The 17,514-nt window shown below is 39.9% G+C and overlaps 1 protein-coding gene across 8 annotated transcripts; it reads left to right on the top strand.

Moving 5' to 3' along the window:
- The first annotated feature begins 478 nt into the window (after positions 1-478).
- SERBP1 (SERPINE1 mRNA binding protein 1) lies at positions 479-17,354 on the top strand. 8 transcript variants are annotated; one of them, XM_075557277.1, is made up of 8 exons: positions 479-924; positions 4,129-4,279; positions 5,087-5,227; positions 5,352-5,423; positions 6,147-6,221; positions 9,735-9,912; positions 13,233-13,406; positions 14,672-17,354. In XM_075557277.1, the coding sequence occupies exons 1-8, from the start codon at positions 594-596 to the stop codon at positions 14,726-14,728; spliced, it is 1,179 nt and encodes a 392-aa protein (XP_075413392.1). In that variant the 5' UTR covers positions 479-593; the 3' UTR covers positions 14,729-17,354. The 8 variants fall into 8 exon arrangements, with proteins under 8 accessions (XP_075413392.1, XP_075413388.1, XP_075413390.1 ...); XM_075557273.1 differs by having other exon boundaries at positions 6,102-6,221; XM_075557275.1 differs by having other exon boundaries at positions 5,334-5,423.
- The last annotated feature ends 160 nt before the right edge of the window (positions 17,355-17,514 follow it).

Genomic DNA, 17,514 nt, shown 5'->3' with positions numbered 1-17,514 from the left:
CTACCGAGGCCGGTGCGGCACCTCTGCCCCCCACCCACCTCCCCTACCCCGGAAGTTTGTGAGTCTCCCGCTGAAAGATCTGAGAGTCACCTTGACCCTCCAGGAGAAGTGGAGAAAGTTAGCCTTGGCTCGGAGGCGGGGTGAATAAAACCAGAGCCTGAGCACTTTCACGAGTACAAGACGCCGTCACGTTTTCCTGTTTTCAGAGTAGCTGGAGACCTAGAGAGTTTAAGGGCGGTGAGAGCAGGTGGCAAGACTCCGCCCCCCACCACGCTTCCACCCCTCCCTCAGCTCGCACGCTCAAAAACCTTCTTCAGGTCCCGCCTCTGAGGCGCGCGCGAAGAGTTGTCACGCGATGCATTCTGGGAATTGAAGTTCAGCCTCCGAGAGCCGCCTCTGGAGAAGCGACTCTGGCCTACATAGCCCATGGTGCCGTGCGGCGCTGGCCGCTCCCGGATGTGTGCCTGGCGCCGGAAGAGAAGACGGCCCCCCTCTCTCAGCCCGGCCATCTTGTGGGAAGAGCTGAAGCAGGCGCTCTTGGCTCGGCGCGGCCCGCTGCAATCCGTGGAGGAACGCGCCGCCGAGCCACCATCATGCCTGGGCACTTACAGGAAGGCTTCGGCTGCGTGGTCACCAACCGATTCGACCAGTTATTTGACGACGAATCGGATCCCTTCGAGGTGTTGAAGGCGGCAGAGAACAAGAAAAAAGAAGCCGGTGGGGGCGGCGTTGGGGGCCCAGGGGCCAAGAGCGCAGCTCAGGCCGCAGCCCAGACCAACTCCAACGCGGCAGGCAAGCAGCTGCGTAAAGAGTCCCAGAAGGATCGCAAGAACCCACTGCCCCCCAATGCTGGCGTGGTTGACAAGAAAGAGGAGACGCAGCCGCCCGTGGCGCTTAAGAAAGAAGGTAAAGCTTGGGTGGAAGGTGGGTAAGACCGGGGACGGAGGCGAGGACTGAGGGGAGTCGGTTTGCCACTTGCCTCCCCAGCTCCGAGGAGCCGCGACAGATTTTGCCGCCTCTTCCCGCACGTTTCTACCACGCGACAAAAGCCAGGTCCTGTAAAGTGCAGAGAGCGTGGGTAGTCCCAAGTTCAAGCCACTGTCTGCAAGGCTCTCCGGAGCCACCCCCTTCCCGCCTCTGGCTCAGCGTGGAGGAGCGTGGTGGCGGACGGAGGAGCCCTGAGGAGCGCTCTTCCCGCCGGAATCCCGCGGGCGGGCGGGCGGGCGGGCGCATGGGCCGAGGTTCGGGGCCCCCGGCCGTAGCTCGACTGCCGCTTGCTGCGCCGAGTTCTTTCCCAGCGGGTTCCTTTGAGGTGGCGGCGTCTGTCTGAGCCTTCCATCCTGCCATCTTGTCCCACGACGGTGTGAAGCTGGGGGTCGGCGTGAGCCCCGAGCGGCTGTCTCTGCTCGAGACTAGCCGGTCCCGGGGAGTCAGGCTGCTGATTGGGGTGCCGCGTGTGCCTCACCACCAGCCCCCCCCCCCCCCGAACTTCTTAGAATCGCGTAACTTGTGGAGTTCGTTCTGCCACTGGGATAGGGCAGGACGTGGAGGCACTCGGCCCGGCGGGCGGCGGAATTCTGGAGACGGATGGTTGCGGGAAATCCCGAGACTCGGCCCTTGGGTTCTCCCCGCGCCCGCACTTCGGGGCGCGTGTGGCGCGGCGCGGCCGGAGCCTCGTGGTGCGCGCCGCGCGGCCGGGCTGTCACAACACGAGCCTCTGCGGCCCCTGGGGAGCCTGCAGCCTTTCACACGTGCGGCAGCAAGCGGGGTCCGGATTTTCACTGGCCCCGGGGTGGCGGGTGGTGAGAGTTGTTTCAGGGGCCTGTACGTTTCACTGGATGGGCTCCTGCTGGGCTGTAATAAGCCTTCTCGCTCCGGACCGGTTTCTGTTTCGTGTGTGAAAACGCAAAACAGTTGGAGTTGAAGGGGGAAAAAAAGTAGGTGTGGGCTTTAAGTTGCCTGTTTTCATACGACGAGAGAAGAAATTGCATTATCTTTTAATTCACCTTTTCCAGGAATTTTGAAGCCGGGGAGGGGCAATCTTGAGAGTTGGAGATTACCACGTGCTCTAGAGTGAAGTTGATGTTCATTAGCCTTAGTTGAATTTAATGGCCTTCCTTGGGAGGGGGCGGCGCTGCCGAACAAAATTTAATACGCCTTCAGAACATTCGTATTTACGAAATTTTGGATATTTTGCTTAAATATTTTTGAGACGAAAAACTAGATGATACATGGGAAAGAATTGTTAGGATTGTGGGTTGGGGAAAGCAGAGTATCAGGAAATTTTACAACACTTAGATGATCAGTGAAGTTTTATGGCCACCTGTAGCACAATGGAATAAAACATTTAATTACTAACTTAGGGAGCACACATTTGAGTAATTGTTTAATCTTTGCTCAAATGTGTCTCCTTGATTACACTCGTCCCAAAACACGTGAAAGAATAAAGTATGAAACAGCTATAATGTTACCAGGTAGGTGTGTTTACATGATGTGAATTAATGAAAGTATATGAAGCATGGTTTAATGCCTCAGTTGTTTAAGTAGAACCAAGTTCACCTATCTATAGTCCTTTTCTTGGACTTTTTCATATTAACTCAACATTTTCCTTAACATTTCACAGCACTCTTAAACTTGAGTTGCATAATACACAAGCTTATGAATACAGAAAAAGTTGAAAACGAACATTTGTCTTTGGTATAAGCCTATAAATAGTGTCCGCCGTCTTGCAGTGGGAAGGATAGGCCTTGCTACAGTGATATCGAATAAGTTATGAGGTGTTTATGTTATGTAACTTGATCTTGGACCATTTGAAGAACTAGAGAGAGGGACAACAGAAGAGCATGTAACCCATTCAAGTTTTTAAAGCATGGGATCTAGTGTAAATCGGTCTGGAGTGTATAGCAAGCAAATGTGACAATCATTGCTCATTGGGGAATTGATTTTACTAAGTTTTCTAGAGTTCGTAGCCTCTTACTGACTATTGGGTGGGGAGGCACTCCATTGTGGGTCGGGTGTGTTCAGCTGGGATAGCAGTGTGGGGACTGGTTCCATAGCCCCACCCCAATATGCTGTACCTCAGAAGGAACAAATGCTGGGGCATAGGGTCTAACACCTGAGGTCCGTGCTGCAAGTTTAAGTGGCATGAACTTTAAATTTTCATTAAAAGGTTAGATAATGTACTGTACTGACTCTAGTTACTGTACACTAATTAACTGGGCGTGTCCTGATGGTGTTCCACTTTCTTAGAAAGAACCAGAGTGAATCAGTTTAAGAACTTATTTCAAAAGCAACCCCTCAGCAGCATTTTGGCTTTGTCAGAAGTTGTGGTTTGGGAATTACAACATACCTGAGATCTTACAGGTGACTTTATAAATTGATGAACTTACCTCATCAATCAGTTTATACTTAAGGAAATCAGTAAAGCATAATGGTTGCTTTTTTGGTGGGCCTCACACACTGAGGGAAATCGTAAAAGCTTCAGCTATCACACACGTTTTCTGCTTGAAGAGTGGTTTAACGGGGAACTAAAAAGACTCTCCTTACTCTCCAATCAAAAATAAATAAAATTTTTCAGTGGGCTTATATAAACATTAAAGGTTTGGTGTGTCTGCACATCCGAGCAAGATGTACATGCGTATATCAATTGATGATGGTACAGTTTCTGCTTTAAATGGCTATTTTAAAATAGCTATTCAAGTAATAAATGCCTTTCAGATTTATAATACAGAACTTTTTTTAACTACTGTGTTTTCTTTCAGATAATAGAGAATAAAATCATATGGCCTTAAACTTATTTCTGAGGGGCCATATGGATCTGATGGGTGTGTTGATTTGATTATTTATGAATGACTAGTGTCTTATCAAATGTATCATTTCCTCAAAAAACATTAATTTATTAATGGAGTGAGTGGCACTTTGAAAGTGAGGGGAAATGGCTCCCCAAGTGATTTCCAAGCCAGTTACAGGGACTGCTTCAGAGGTGAAAAGTGACTTGGGCAACTAAATAGGGGTGTGAGGCACATTTACTGTTTTCTAATAGGAACTACTTAGTGAACTGAAAGTAGTCCTTTATTTAACAGTTTAGATCTAAACTTGTGTTGCAAAAATAATTTGCTGTTAACTTAGGAATAAGGCGTGTTGGAAGAAGAACTGATCAACAACTTCAGGGGGACGGGAAAATAATTGATCGAAGGCCAGAAAGGCGACCACCTCGGGAAAGACGATTTGAAAAACCACTTGAAGAAAAGGGTGAAGGAGGAGAATTTTCAGTTGATAGGTAAGTTTTGTTTCATGTTTTTTTTTTCATTATGGTGTTAGATCTTAACACAAAGCTTTAAGTTGGACCTAATTGCTAGGTAGTAGCGTACTTGTAACAGGTGGTTTGTTTTAAGAAAAATATCTGGATTTATGTTATACTTTGGACCATTTGGTAATCACTTTTAGTGTTCAAACTTAGATTTCTTGAAATGAAACACTGGTAGAATTGGCAACTGAGTCCTTTCACCAGGAGCCCTGATTACAAGTAGGTAATGGGCCAGTCCGCTAACTAAAACGTTTGGAACCTACCTGCTGCTGCATGGGAGAAAAGCCCTACAATCTGCTCCTTTGCAAAGGTTTCGGCCTAGGAAACCCTAAAGGGAGTACTCTGGTTGTACTCCGCCCTGTAGTGTTGTGAGTTGGAATCAACTCAGTGGCACACAACATGTTATCGCCTGCTATTGCTTAGGTGTTGAATTTTTTTTTAAAGCAAAATCTTTTTAGTTATAGCAAACACTTGTACAAATGGTTTGTGTTTAAAGTTTTGTTAGTTACTAACGGTTTTGTCTAGATTGATAGACAATGATGAGGGGGGCTAAAATGTTCACTAGTGGTAGTTTTTGATAAAATGATTTATTTAGTTTTCACCGGGGGGGGGGGGTGCAGACTATGTAATTACTTTAATTTAGCATACTTTAATTTTGGAAAATGCTTTTGTTAGATTACGAGCCAAGTAACCTATTTGTCTGATTTTTGTGCCACTGAATCATGTCACTCCCTTTTCTTTCTTTCTGGGAACCTTGGATGTGTGTGTTTTGTCTTGCAGGCCGATTATTGACCGGCCTATCCGAGGCCGGGGTGGTCTTGGAAGAGGGAGAGGAGGCCGTGGACGTGGAATGGGAAGAGGAGATGGCTTTGATTCTCGTGGCAAACGTGAATTTGATAGGCATAGTGGAAGTGATAGATCGTAAGTCTTTGATGAGTTTTCATTTTACTTTTATAGTTTAATCTGTCCCTTAACAAAATTTGAGTGTCTATAACTAAAGAGTATTATGTTAACTCAGTTTTTTTAGTTCTTTTTCACATTATAGTGGCCTGAAGCACGAGGACAAGCGTGGAGGTAGCGGATCTCACAACTGGGGAACTGTCAAAGATGAATTAACGTTGGTATTTTTTTTAAAGTTTTATTAAATTAATTGATTACCTAACTAGAGATACATTCATACTTGTATTTTTGTCCGTTCCTGGCCAAGAATAAAAATTCATATTATCTCAGCCACTTATAATCAAGATAATATCTTATTGGATAGGTTTAGGTTGTACTTTATTAAATGACCAGTATGTGTACTCACACGTATGCATATATAGAGTTATATAGCTTTTCCTGAAATCTTAAGTTGGCTATAATTGGGTCTTCTGATTACCCAAGTCTTTTATTGTTTCTTTTCTAGCTTATGTCTTTTCAGTCATCACAAATTTTATAAGTAAAGTACTCAGACCAACTTGACGAGTATACTTTTTTATACTATTCTGTTAAGAGGCCTGGTGGAGAGTAATTATAATAGAGCAGTTCTCAACCTTCCTAATGCTGTGAACCTTTAATACAGTTCGTGTTATGATGACCCCCCAACCATAAAATTATTTTTGTTGCTACTGATTTCGCTACTGTTATGAATCGGGCCACCCCTGAAGGGGGTTACGACCCACAAGTTGAGAACCACTGATAGAATAGAAAAGGACTATTAGGGGAGTTTGGGGAATTTTAATAATTCTGCATTTTAAAAATCCTTCCACTACATGTAAATGGACCTAGATGCCTTTCTTTTTCTTTCTTTCCTTAGAGAGTGCCCCAAATACATTCAGAAACCAATGTCTTATAATTGCAGTGACTTGGATCAATCAAATGTGACTGAGGAAACACCTGAAGGTGAAGAACATCCCGTGGCTGACACCGAGAATAAGTAAGTGGCTTATAAGTAATAATGCTTAATGGGCCAGCATTGGAACCAGTTTAAATTTCTAATACAATAATAGCATATAATCCCTTTTTTTTAGTGCTGTTTGCTTGGTTTTCTAAATCCCTATGCTTCAGAAACCTAGCTTGATACTTTGCATTTATGTTTGTCTAGTGTTGGAAAAGGGATGTTTTTAGTATGGTTACTTCTAACTTCATTATTTTTCCATTGTCATACATGTGCTGGAGAGTATACTGTTAATTGCCGAAACATAATATATATATACATATACATATATGTATCTTAGTAAAACCTGCTGACCCTAAGCACAAAAATTACCTTCCAAATGTGACGTGAGAATGAAGGCTAGGAATAAGTTATTAGCTCCAACTCCCTTGCTCAGTAAATGGGGAATTCTAGTGATGGTTGTTTTGCTATTGAACATATGGTAACTGGATGCCGGGTTTCCAAAAACTCTTTGTTATGGAGTCAGATCCGACTCCTAGCAACCTTATAAGACCCAAGATAGAATTGTCGCCAAGAGTTCCTGAGAAAGCAGCTGGTGGTTTCAAACTGTTGGCCTTGGAATTAGCAGCCCTTTGTGAACCCTGGGATGTTCCCAAGGCTCACCGGATGCTGGATTTAGGAGCTTCTGGAAATTAGTGTTATCAGGACAGACCAGACCCTGGAAAAGGATGTCATGTTTGGTAAGTGGAGTAGTAGCAAAAAACAATAGAAGACTAGACGCGATATATTAACACCATGGTTGCAAAAATTGGCTCAAACATAACACTTGTGAGGATGGTGTGGACCAGGAATTGTTGTGTTCTGTCGCTATAAATGTGAGAGGACTTGATAGTGCCGAAGAACAAATTGTGTTAAATGTTTTAAAGTTAAAGAAGTAGTTACTGGTACTATTTAGAACTCATTACTCTACTTTTTAATTCTACACAAGTCGATAAGGTTTACTCTGGTAATAGTTAAGTGGTAGTACACATGACCATTTCAAAATTTGGTTCCTCCTATCTTGTTACATGTGAGAGGATTTTTTTAAATATCCAGTTATGTTAAGAGATGATTTAGTACCTCTAGTTTCTATTGAGAAGCCCTGGTAGAGCCCTTGGGTAAGCGTTGGACTGCTAACCACAAAGTTAGCGATTCAAACTTACCTGTCACTCTTGGGAGAAAGATGAGGCTGTGGCAGGATAATTGGGTCTAGTTTCCATCAACCACGCTGATTATGGTTTAAATTTGTATCAGTTTATTTAGGACTAGCTTGCAACCAGGACTACTGAGTCATCTTCAAAGTTTTCTGCAAAAACTTAATAGCTGTTTACCACAGGGAGTGTATTATTAATAGGGTATTGGAAACGAATCCATAGCTCTCACAGGAATGAAATTCAGGATACTTGGTCTAAAAAAGATAACAATCACATTAGAGTGACTAGGTTGGTTTTTTTTTAAAAAAAAAAGCCAAAAAAAAACCCAGTGCCATAGAAAGTTGATTCTAACTTAGGGTTTCTGAAACTACATTTTTGAGGGGAAATGGCCTCACCTTTTCCTGCGGAGTGATTGGTAGGTTTGAATTGCTGGCTTTGTCTAACAGCCTACCTAACCACAGGGCCACTTATCAGTGCATTTTTTTTTTAATGATGGAGTTAGGCCACTCGTCCTCGGCATATTTTTGGTCACTAGTAAAATTTGAAAATAAGAATGCAGGGTTATTGTCCATTAGAAAGTTCCCCAAGGTCGATAACCTCTGCAAAAGCAGATGCCTACATTGTATCCTGGATTATGGGCACAAAAGGTTTAATGGGGGGTGCTCATGGACCGGTGGAGTTTTTTTCTTGGAGAAGTGAGTCTAGTGAGTTTGGGCACTTCTGCATGACGCTAGAATAATTACAGCCATGTATTTAATTCTATTCATCAATCTACTGGTGATTTGAAATTATTCGGTTACACAGTTACAAAACCAAGTTCCGTACATACTAGGGGATCTTCCAAAAGTTTATGGAAAAGGAATAATTCGACAAACTTTCAAAACCTCTTTGTAGATTTACTTAATTTTATAAGCAGCCTTTCTGAGTTATGTAGGTGGGTGGGTCAACTTCACAGATCTTACCTAGATCACTTGGTAAGAGGCAGGTGATTTCGTTTCTGGTCTGATCTGGCGCCATAGCAGGGGTAATCTAAGTCTAGAATGGCATCTTGGATGTGGAAACATAAATTTAAGAAACATAGCTTTGGTGAACTTAAATTAGCTACTTTATTTTTTGGCTCTAATTTGATTTAACAGCCTTTAAAGTGTAGTGTAATGACTGCAGTTAAAAGGATATGCTGGGTTTTTTCCATATCAAAAATTATAAATAACTAGGTGTGTTATTTAGCACTTTAAAGAATGAAATTATTTTCTGGCTTGTTTTTTGTCTGCCTGGAATTGGTGGGACACATATGTCCCAGGAGGTTTCTCTGCTTCTGTGGTTGGTGGGAAGCAGCTCATTCTTTCAGATTCATGCAGTTATGCAGGACCCTCTCCAGCAGTACACAGTAGAAAATGAAATTGCTTCCTCCAGTAAATCCTAGGGTGGAAATATAGGAGATTCTTCTGTGTACCAGAGATCATGAAAGGGTTCTTTTCAGTGTTAAAACTGACAAAAGTAAACTTGGTAGCCAAGAAAGAGCCTGCAACTTCAGTGTAAAGTTGCCCTCAGAGACTTTATGACCGGGTTTGTCAGACAGTAAATGGCAGCATCAAATGGAGATATTTGAGCTGCAAGGCTTACTGAATCACCCGCTATCTTTGGAAAAGAAGCAGCTCCTAAAATAGAAAACAACTTGCTTTGGTGACAATTGGAAATTGAGATTAGACTATAATTGGTTTCTTGGTCCATGCTTTGTTTTTCTTAAAGAGAGAGATGATGTAAAATATTTATAAGCTGAAAATTATATTTGGAAATAAATTTAAGTATGGAAACCAAGTGTGGTTTGTAGAGAAGTCTATCCCTAATGAAGGCATTCGCTCCTGCCATGGATATACTGGTTTGGAGGTTGGAATCTAGAATTTGTGGGAATTTGACTTGTTTGTTTATGTGTTAGGTGCTAGAATCAAGGATAGAGGAAACAATTCACTTACATTCTAAAGTATAAAGCCTGGTTACTTATCAGGTATCCTAATTGATTTCTACTGCATGTGTTTTAACAAGTTATGTATTAAGAGAAAGTAGGCTAAGGATTTTAATAACCGAAGAGTACGGTTTTAAAGTAACAATAGTGTAGTTTAAGAAATGTGTATTTTAGCTTTGGTAAGACCAGTTTAAGACTTACTGACTGATGATGTAAAAATTTATAAAGGTAAAGTTGAATATTCTGTGCCTTAACAGTTGAGTTCTAAAGAAAACTTAACCCTCCCACCTGTGTGAACTTGAGTCTTTAGCCAACCAAGATGAACTTTTTAAACAATCGTTTGTTTGAAATATATTTATATAAATTATCACTATAAAATTAAATTTCTCTTCACAGGGAGAATGAGGTTGAAGAGGTAAAGGAAGAGGGTCCAAAAGAGATGACATTGGATGAGTGGAAGGCTATTCAAAATAAGGACCGGGCGAAAGTAGAGTTTAATATCCGAAAACCAAATGAAGGTGCTGATGGGCAGTGGAAGAAGGGATTTGTTCTTCATAAGTCAAAAAGTGAAGAGGTAAAATTTAAGTTTGGTGATTGAAAATAATTAGATGTGGTTTAAATAATACTTGATTTTTATTTTAAATTTCCAAATGGATATATTTCTGAGAAGAGAAAAACACTGTACGTGGGATCATTGGGGACGATTAACTATTGATAAAAGGAAACCTAAACTACATTACTTAGTCTAGTCCTTTAATCCATTAATACATATCATATATGGTAATGGCTCTTGAAAAGCTATTTGCCAGAGGAGTTATACAATTTGTTGGTCTTTTGAAAAAAATAGGGAAGTAAAACCTACAAAAGCTGCAATCTATGATGGAAACCTGTCAGAAAGGGAAAACTCAAATATTCCCCACCCAAATGAGTAGAAAGTGGTCAGACTGCAAGCTATCAAAGTTGGAAAAATTGCAAGACCCAGAAAAGGCAGTTCCCTCAAGTTCTGACAGGCGTCGCTACATTAGGTTGGCATTTTCATCTGGCAAAACCAAAAAGTCTAAGTGGCTTTATTTAGTGCTTGTCTTTGAAGCTATTGGTATATTCCATATGTAATAGTCAGGCTCAGTAAATGGTAGCCTGCCTCCTCCTTTACTGAAAAAATAGTCTTAGAAAATCAGGATTTTTCTTTACTTTGGGTGACATGGAAATTAGTGAAAATACTTGAGAAAATCACTGGCATTTGATATGTTGGCTCCTGCTTAGTCTTGGGCACATTTTTAAAGGAATATCCTATCCTATTTGTACATCAAATGTCAAAATGAGTTTGTATATTTTCTAAATCAGGCTTTGTCAGAAATTCAGAATGCAAATTCTATCATTCCTTTTAAAAAGTAAAATTGAAATGCTATAAAGATATCCTTTAAAGTATTTTAAGTTATTCAAATGGCCTCGTGTGGTGATTAGTCATGATTATAAACTTATTACTTGGTTAGTGTCGCTATTTGTTCCATTGATGTACATTGCTTTGTTTGAACCACATAGATTTTTATGTAAAAGCATAAAGAATTAGTAAGTGAGCTGCTGAGACTGCTTGGGTGCAACCAAACACAGGGTTTAGATCCTTTGTTTATTGGTTTAGGTTAATGGTATCCTGGAATATCCTTTAGTGCTTCTGTCTACTAATTAGTTGTATAGCGCCTTAGGTCTTAAAAGCTTGAAAGCAGCCTTCCAAAACAGGATAATTGGCTGATTCACATGGAGCAACTAAGGAAGGAGTCAGGAGCTGGAGAGCACTGGAATGTACATGGTTAATTATTTACATGAACAACTCCCTGTGCCGTATTACCATAAAACGCAGAAATCTCAGATGGTGCCCAGCTACTAATACTGTACATTTTTATTTTCAAAAATTCCACAAGAATTCTGACCAAAATGGAGATGATGAACCAAATTTCCAAGTGTCTTAGATTCTAGCCTCGTAAGCTGTGGAGACTGAAAGAACACCTAAAAGGCAAAGGATAGCATTGAAAGGTGGTGAGCTGATGTTCATGCGGGAGGAGGGCCACTCAAATGAGGGAAATACACAAGTAAATTGAAATCCGTGTCACTGACCTGCACATCTAGAAACTTGGGGTGAATGCTTTATGTACATTCTCAACAGCAGCAGAAAAGAGAAGGGAGGAGAAAGAATTGGGAGTCATGGGAAAAGGGGAGGGGGAGTCAAGTCCTATAAGTGGTCGGGGGAAACAAAGCCATCTTACTTTTTTGTTTCTTTGCACCTGCCCCATAAATTTGTTAATGTATCAGGGTAAAAGTCTTAAAACTTGATTTAGGTATTATGGATCAGTTTTAACCGATGACTAAATTGTCTAAGTATAAAGATGCACCTACAACTTTAGGAATATTCTTTGACTTTTGACAAGTCTTGCCTGTGGGCTTTTTTCCTTGTACAAACTGCACATAAAATTCTGGTTGTAATTATTAGGTGATTAATAATAATTGCAAACATCGCGTCAGGCCAGATGATTAGTTTTAAAACCAGCTACTCAGAAATAACTTACACAAAACAATGGTTATGAGCAAATTTGTATCAAGTGATTTTCATTGGCCCACTTGACATGATCTCGATATAAAAGTTGCATACAACTCTTGAAGCACTGTTACATCCTTAACAAATAAAACGGGGCTTCCAAAAGCTTCTGGGATGCTGAAATGTTTCCGTGAACTTTTTGAAACTCCCTGATCTGAGGTAGAGAAAAGTTAACTTTGAAAATGTGGAACAGGGAGGGAGGGGGGGAGAAATGGGGAACTGTTATCAGGGGCCCAAGTGGGAAGAGAATGCTTTGAAAATGATACGGCAGCCTATGTGCAAAGGTGCTTGACACACTGGATGAATGAATGTATGGATTGTGATAAGAGATGTAAGAGCCTGCAATAAAGGTGTTTTTTTGTGTAGAACTGAGTTGTGAAAGAGCAAACTAGCATTGTCTCTTGATAATTGTTCACGGGTGGGGGTGTTGGGTTAATTTATACTTGCAATTGCTTCAGGGTGGATTGCCAGGCCTGAAACTGTACCATTGGGTGGTGGGATTTGAGTGCCGACCCACTTGTTGATGGTCAAGCATACATGTAGGTGCCACACACAAAAAAGTCCGCTTACTATTGTAAAACTTATTTCAGTTGAGTATTAATTTGTGCTTTTTGTCGTTGCTTCTATGCTCTAGAAACCTAGTTAGTGAACTGATAAAACCAAACTCTGGCAATCAAGTCAATTCCAACTCATAGCAGCTTAATAGGGGCAGTAGAACAACAGCCCACCCTTTGTGGGTTTCCAAGACATTGACATGGAGTAGCAGCTGGTGGTTTCAATCTGCTGACCTTGGAGTTAGCCCACTACTAAGGGGTCCACTGAATTGGTAGTGTTTTGAAATGGCAAGTAATTAAATTTGGCAATTCATAAATATATGTATAGTTCATTGCTTTTCATAATTTGCTTTCTTGTGGATTTGTTTGTCTTAGCTTTTCTAAGTGCTTGTAATATCAACAATTTTAAGAAGAACCTAAACTCTGTTGTCCTTCAATTACAATATTTATTTTAAGGCATTGCCACCAAAGAATATTTCGTGTTGAATTTGAATGATGTGGATTGTTGCTGATGACTCGAGTTGAACTGCTCTGGGGATTTTGAGGAGAATCCGGCCTATTTTGTGGCACCTTTGGATGGATTTAAACCACTAAGTTTTCATTAGTATTAGCACTTGTAACCACCCAGGGACTACTGATGTGCATCCTCATAAAATACAAATAGAATTTTTGGCCTTTTTAGGACAGTTACTTTTTTGTTTGTTTGCAGCATTTATATTTTCCTTTTGTGGTTGTTGTTTCCATTTTTAGGCTCATGCTGAAGATTCTGTTATGGACCATCATTTCCGGAAGCCAGCAAATGATATAACATCTCAGCTGGAGATAAATTTTGGAGACCTTGGCCGCCCAGGACGTGGTGGCAGGGGAGGAAGAGGTGGACGTGGGCGTGGTGGGCGTCCCAATCGTGGCAGCAGGACTGACAAGGTAGTTTTGCACCTTTTTTTCTCCTTTTAAATGAACACGCTTCTTTTTGGAAAGTGCTTGCTGTGAGCTTTATATAAGAAGGAAGAATAAGAAAACAATAGCCTCCCAAGTAGAAAGTACATGTTTTTAATAGTAATGATGATGGCAACAGATGTGCTTGACACGATGGATGGATGTATGGATTGTGATGAGAGTTGTAGGAGTCCCAAGTAAAATGGTTTTGAAAAGAGAAAACAGTAGCCTCCAAGAAGCTACATTTAGGCCATCTTTTTGCTTGGAGCAAAATGCAACCAGTTGTTGAATAATTGCTCAGAACTATTCTCACTGAGTTGGCAGTGGCTCGGTGGCGATGAGACTATGATGACGTCCCTGTTTACAGAAGAAGAAACTATCTTGAAACACCAGCCTTTTCCCTTTACTTTGATAATTTCATAGTTCCTAACTTTTTTGAGATCGTTGAACGGTTTTTCCTCTGTGGCATGCACTCGATGGCTGTGGCCATGCACACATACACTTGATTTCTTACTAGACTACACTTTTAGAGCTGCCGTTCATTACAGCCTTCTTCCCACACTTCCCGTTGCCAGTCAGAGTAGGACAAGGTAAGTCCTTGATGAATTCTTGATAGAGAGGCCCTTCTCATGAATAAACTGTTTTCTGGTGATATGCTCCTCCGTACTTTTAATGATGATAAACCGTTAAACTTTAAGTACAAAAGGTAACCTTTGTGTCACATCATTGTCTCTTTTGGTTTAATTGGAGAAAAGCCATAATGCCCTTCTGAATTCTCAATCTGCAAAGTTAGAAAACTGACAGCTTGATTGGTTAAGCCACTATTTGACTTTATAATGATAACTTAGTATTAGATTTTTATGATGCCTCATTGTTTGTACTTTGTGGGTATACTCAGCGGTTGGTTCTAGTATTGATGAATACACTACTTAAATAATGGCAAATGGATTTCTAGTCTATTTGAAAATTGATAGGCAAAGTATAAGAAACCACAGGCCTATTCAAGAGTCTATTATGTGATTCATTTTTAAAAACTTGCATTGGTAGTTAGTAGGAAACACTGATGGATCTTAAAATTTGGAATAAAGCGCATTGCAGATATTCAGTCTCTTTGGATCAATAATTTTGCCAAATAAGAGCTTGACACATTTTACTTAGTGGTCACTTTTAAAACTGTGTCTTTGTTATAGATATTGACGATCCATTATTAAGATCTGAGCATTGTGGTTAATTTTAATTTGTTTCTCTTTCAGTCAAGTACTTCTGCTCCTGATGTAGATGACCCAGAGGCATTCCCAGCTCTGGCTTAACTGGATATGCCATAAGACAGCCCTGGTTCCTCCGTGGACCCTCCTCCGAGGCTTTGCATGCTTAAGGATCCCAAACGACTAAGAAATTTAAAAAAAAAAGACTGTCATTCATACCATTCACACCTAAAGACTGAATTTTATCTGTTTTGAAAATGAACTTCTCTCGCTACACAGAAGTAACAAATATGGTAGTCAGTTTTGTATTTAGAAATGTATTGGTAGCAGGGATGTTTTCATAATTTTCAGAGATTATGCATTCTTCATGAATACTTTTGTATTGCTGCTTGCAAATATGCATTTCCAAACTTGAAATATAGGTGTGAACAGTGTGTACCAGTTTAAAGCTTTCACTTCATTTGTGTTTTTTAATTAAGGATTTAGCTGTTGCCCCAATTACAAAGTGGTTTTAAATAGTGGACATAATATTGGTCTTACTACCTGCTTTGCATTTTCACACATGGTCAGCTGGGACATGTAACATTGATTTGTCCAATTTTATGCTGTGTGGAATACTAACTACTTTATGTATTTTAACTTAGTTTTAAGATTTTCATTTGGGCGAAAACCTCTTTCAATTCTCATGATAGCTGTTATATATGCTAAATCTTTATATACAAAAATATCAGTACTTGAACAAATTCAAAGCACATTGATTTATTAACCCTTGCTCCTACGGTGATGCATGGTTCATTAGGTTCAAATTAGATTCACAAGTCAACGTTATGACTTCCCATTTTAAAAACTAAATTAGATACACTATTGATTAAAGTTGTGTATGTTTATTGTTGAGGGATAAATCCTATCGAGTGAAGTGGTTACATGCTTGTGGATTTTTTTCACCCTCCATCGATGAGTGGAATGGCAGTCATAATATTTAAACTATTTCTGTAAAATAGTTTATGGCCCTTAGGTATGATTTGTATATTTGAAAGATCCCCAAATCAGAATTTTACTTCTATAAACAGCCCTTTAACCCTTGCTTGTTCTAATGAAACCAAAGGGTACTGGTTGGCATGGAGCGAGGGAAGGAGTGTTTTATATTTAGGACTCGGGAAGCAGACAGCTTTAGAAGCTTTGAACAGCAAGCAGCATTAGCCATGAAATATAAACCAAACATTCTACTGTTTCTGAGTTTCCTATGTTGCTATTCTGATTTTCAATTGAATATTTGTTCCACACAAGGTTAGCAAGAATCTTCTTCCTCTTCCACCATTAGGAAACTAGGTTAATAATGGGTTCCTTGAATAGGAGTACCACCACTTACTGAAATACACTTGGAGAGATCGATTAATAATAAACAGGTTTTCTAGGACTTTTCTGCCACATTTATTAATAGACATGAAAGGAATTTTGTTTCAAAAATCTTAAGCCACTCAATTTTCTCATAATCTAAAAATGGTTAGTGCCTGGTTTTTAAATTAGGGAAGATCTTAAAAATATCTGTTTAACTGATTGGTTCTGCCACATACATGGGGGTTCAAAAATTTTGTGGGAGAACATTACCTTCTAAGTACATTTTCCCAAGAACTTTTTTGAAGCCCCATCATACAGAAATTGTAGCGCATCAGAATTATTTGTGTTCGATTTATTCATCTTTATTTGATATTTTAGGGTAAAGATGATTATTTTTTTTAATGGCCAATAAAACATGCTGATATTTTGGATCTTAGGATGCTGGGCATGTTCTGCACTGGTGCTAATGTCTAATATAATTTTATATATTTACAAACAAATTACCCAGGGGCAAGTATTGAGTCCATATGGGCTGTTGACCCCTCTCAAGAATATAGCATACATACTCCTAAACCAGTGTGTTTAGATTTAAGCATCTAACTCATTTCTGAACATGTGTGGCATTAGCTATAAGTCACTTGATTTCTAGCAATATTTTAGAAAACATTAAGTAGAAAATTCTTTAAAGGTTCACTCACTGTCACTGCTGGCCGTTTGTGAGGAGAATACGAAATACCTGGTATGTGCGAGCTTTCCAGATAGCCTGTGCTTTACAAAGGTGCTCCATTAGTTGTCTCTAACGGATAGAAATTTGCCTCATTCACTTTGTCAAGAACTAAAACTGTGAACCTAACTTTCTTATTGGTGGGTAATAACTGAAAATAAAGAATTTATTTTCATGCTCACTTTTTAGAAGTTATAAAAAAACAATCAAATAGGAGCCCTTTTAAATGTGTGTCATTTGTTAAGCCATATGGCTAAATCACATTTGAGAAAGATAACCCTTAATGGCATTACAGTTAGAAGTGTTAACTGTAATGTCTCTTAACCCGTATCTTGATGGAAGATTAATCACACTGTGCCACTTTTTACTGAGAATAGCTATATTAGAAAAATCCCTTCTTGGACACATCCTAAAATGCAATTAATTGGTGGCTCTAGAATATTTTTGTGAACTTGACACTTTTTCAATAAATAGAAGTATCAGCTAAAGGATAGATTAAGGTATTTCCGCTTGCATTTAAAATAATTGAGGATGTATTTATTAGGTAAGATACTGTTTTGAACCCTGTTGAATTAAAAATTGTCAGGTACTATGCCTGCCTTAGCAATTTAGTTTGTGATTGGATGCAGGACACATGATCTCCAGGGTTTTAAATATACTTCAGGCTTACTTCTGGTATGGATTTGTAGAGGGGACATTTAATATTTTATTCTGATTGTTTTATTTTTCTAATGAGATGCTTGCACCCAAAAAAAGTGTTGTTAGTGCTTTGGGCGGTGGGGTGTGTGTGTATACAAAGTCTCTTGTACATTCAATATTTTTAATCTTG

The sequence above is a fragment of the Tenrec ecaudatus genome, chromosome 1, assembly GCF_050624435.1.
Source record: "Tenrec ecaudatus isolate mTenEca1 chromosome 1, mTenEca1.hap1, whole genome shotgun sequence".
Classification (NCBI taxonomy): Eukaryota; Metazoa; Chordata; class Mammalia; order Afrosoricida; family Tenrecidae; genus Tenrec; species Tenrec ecaudatus.
This window is presented reverse-complemented; position numbering and strand designations above follow the sequence as displayed.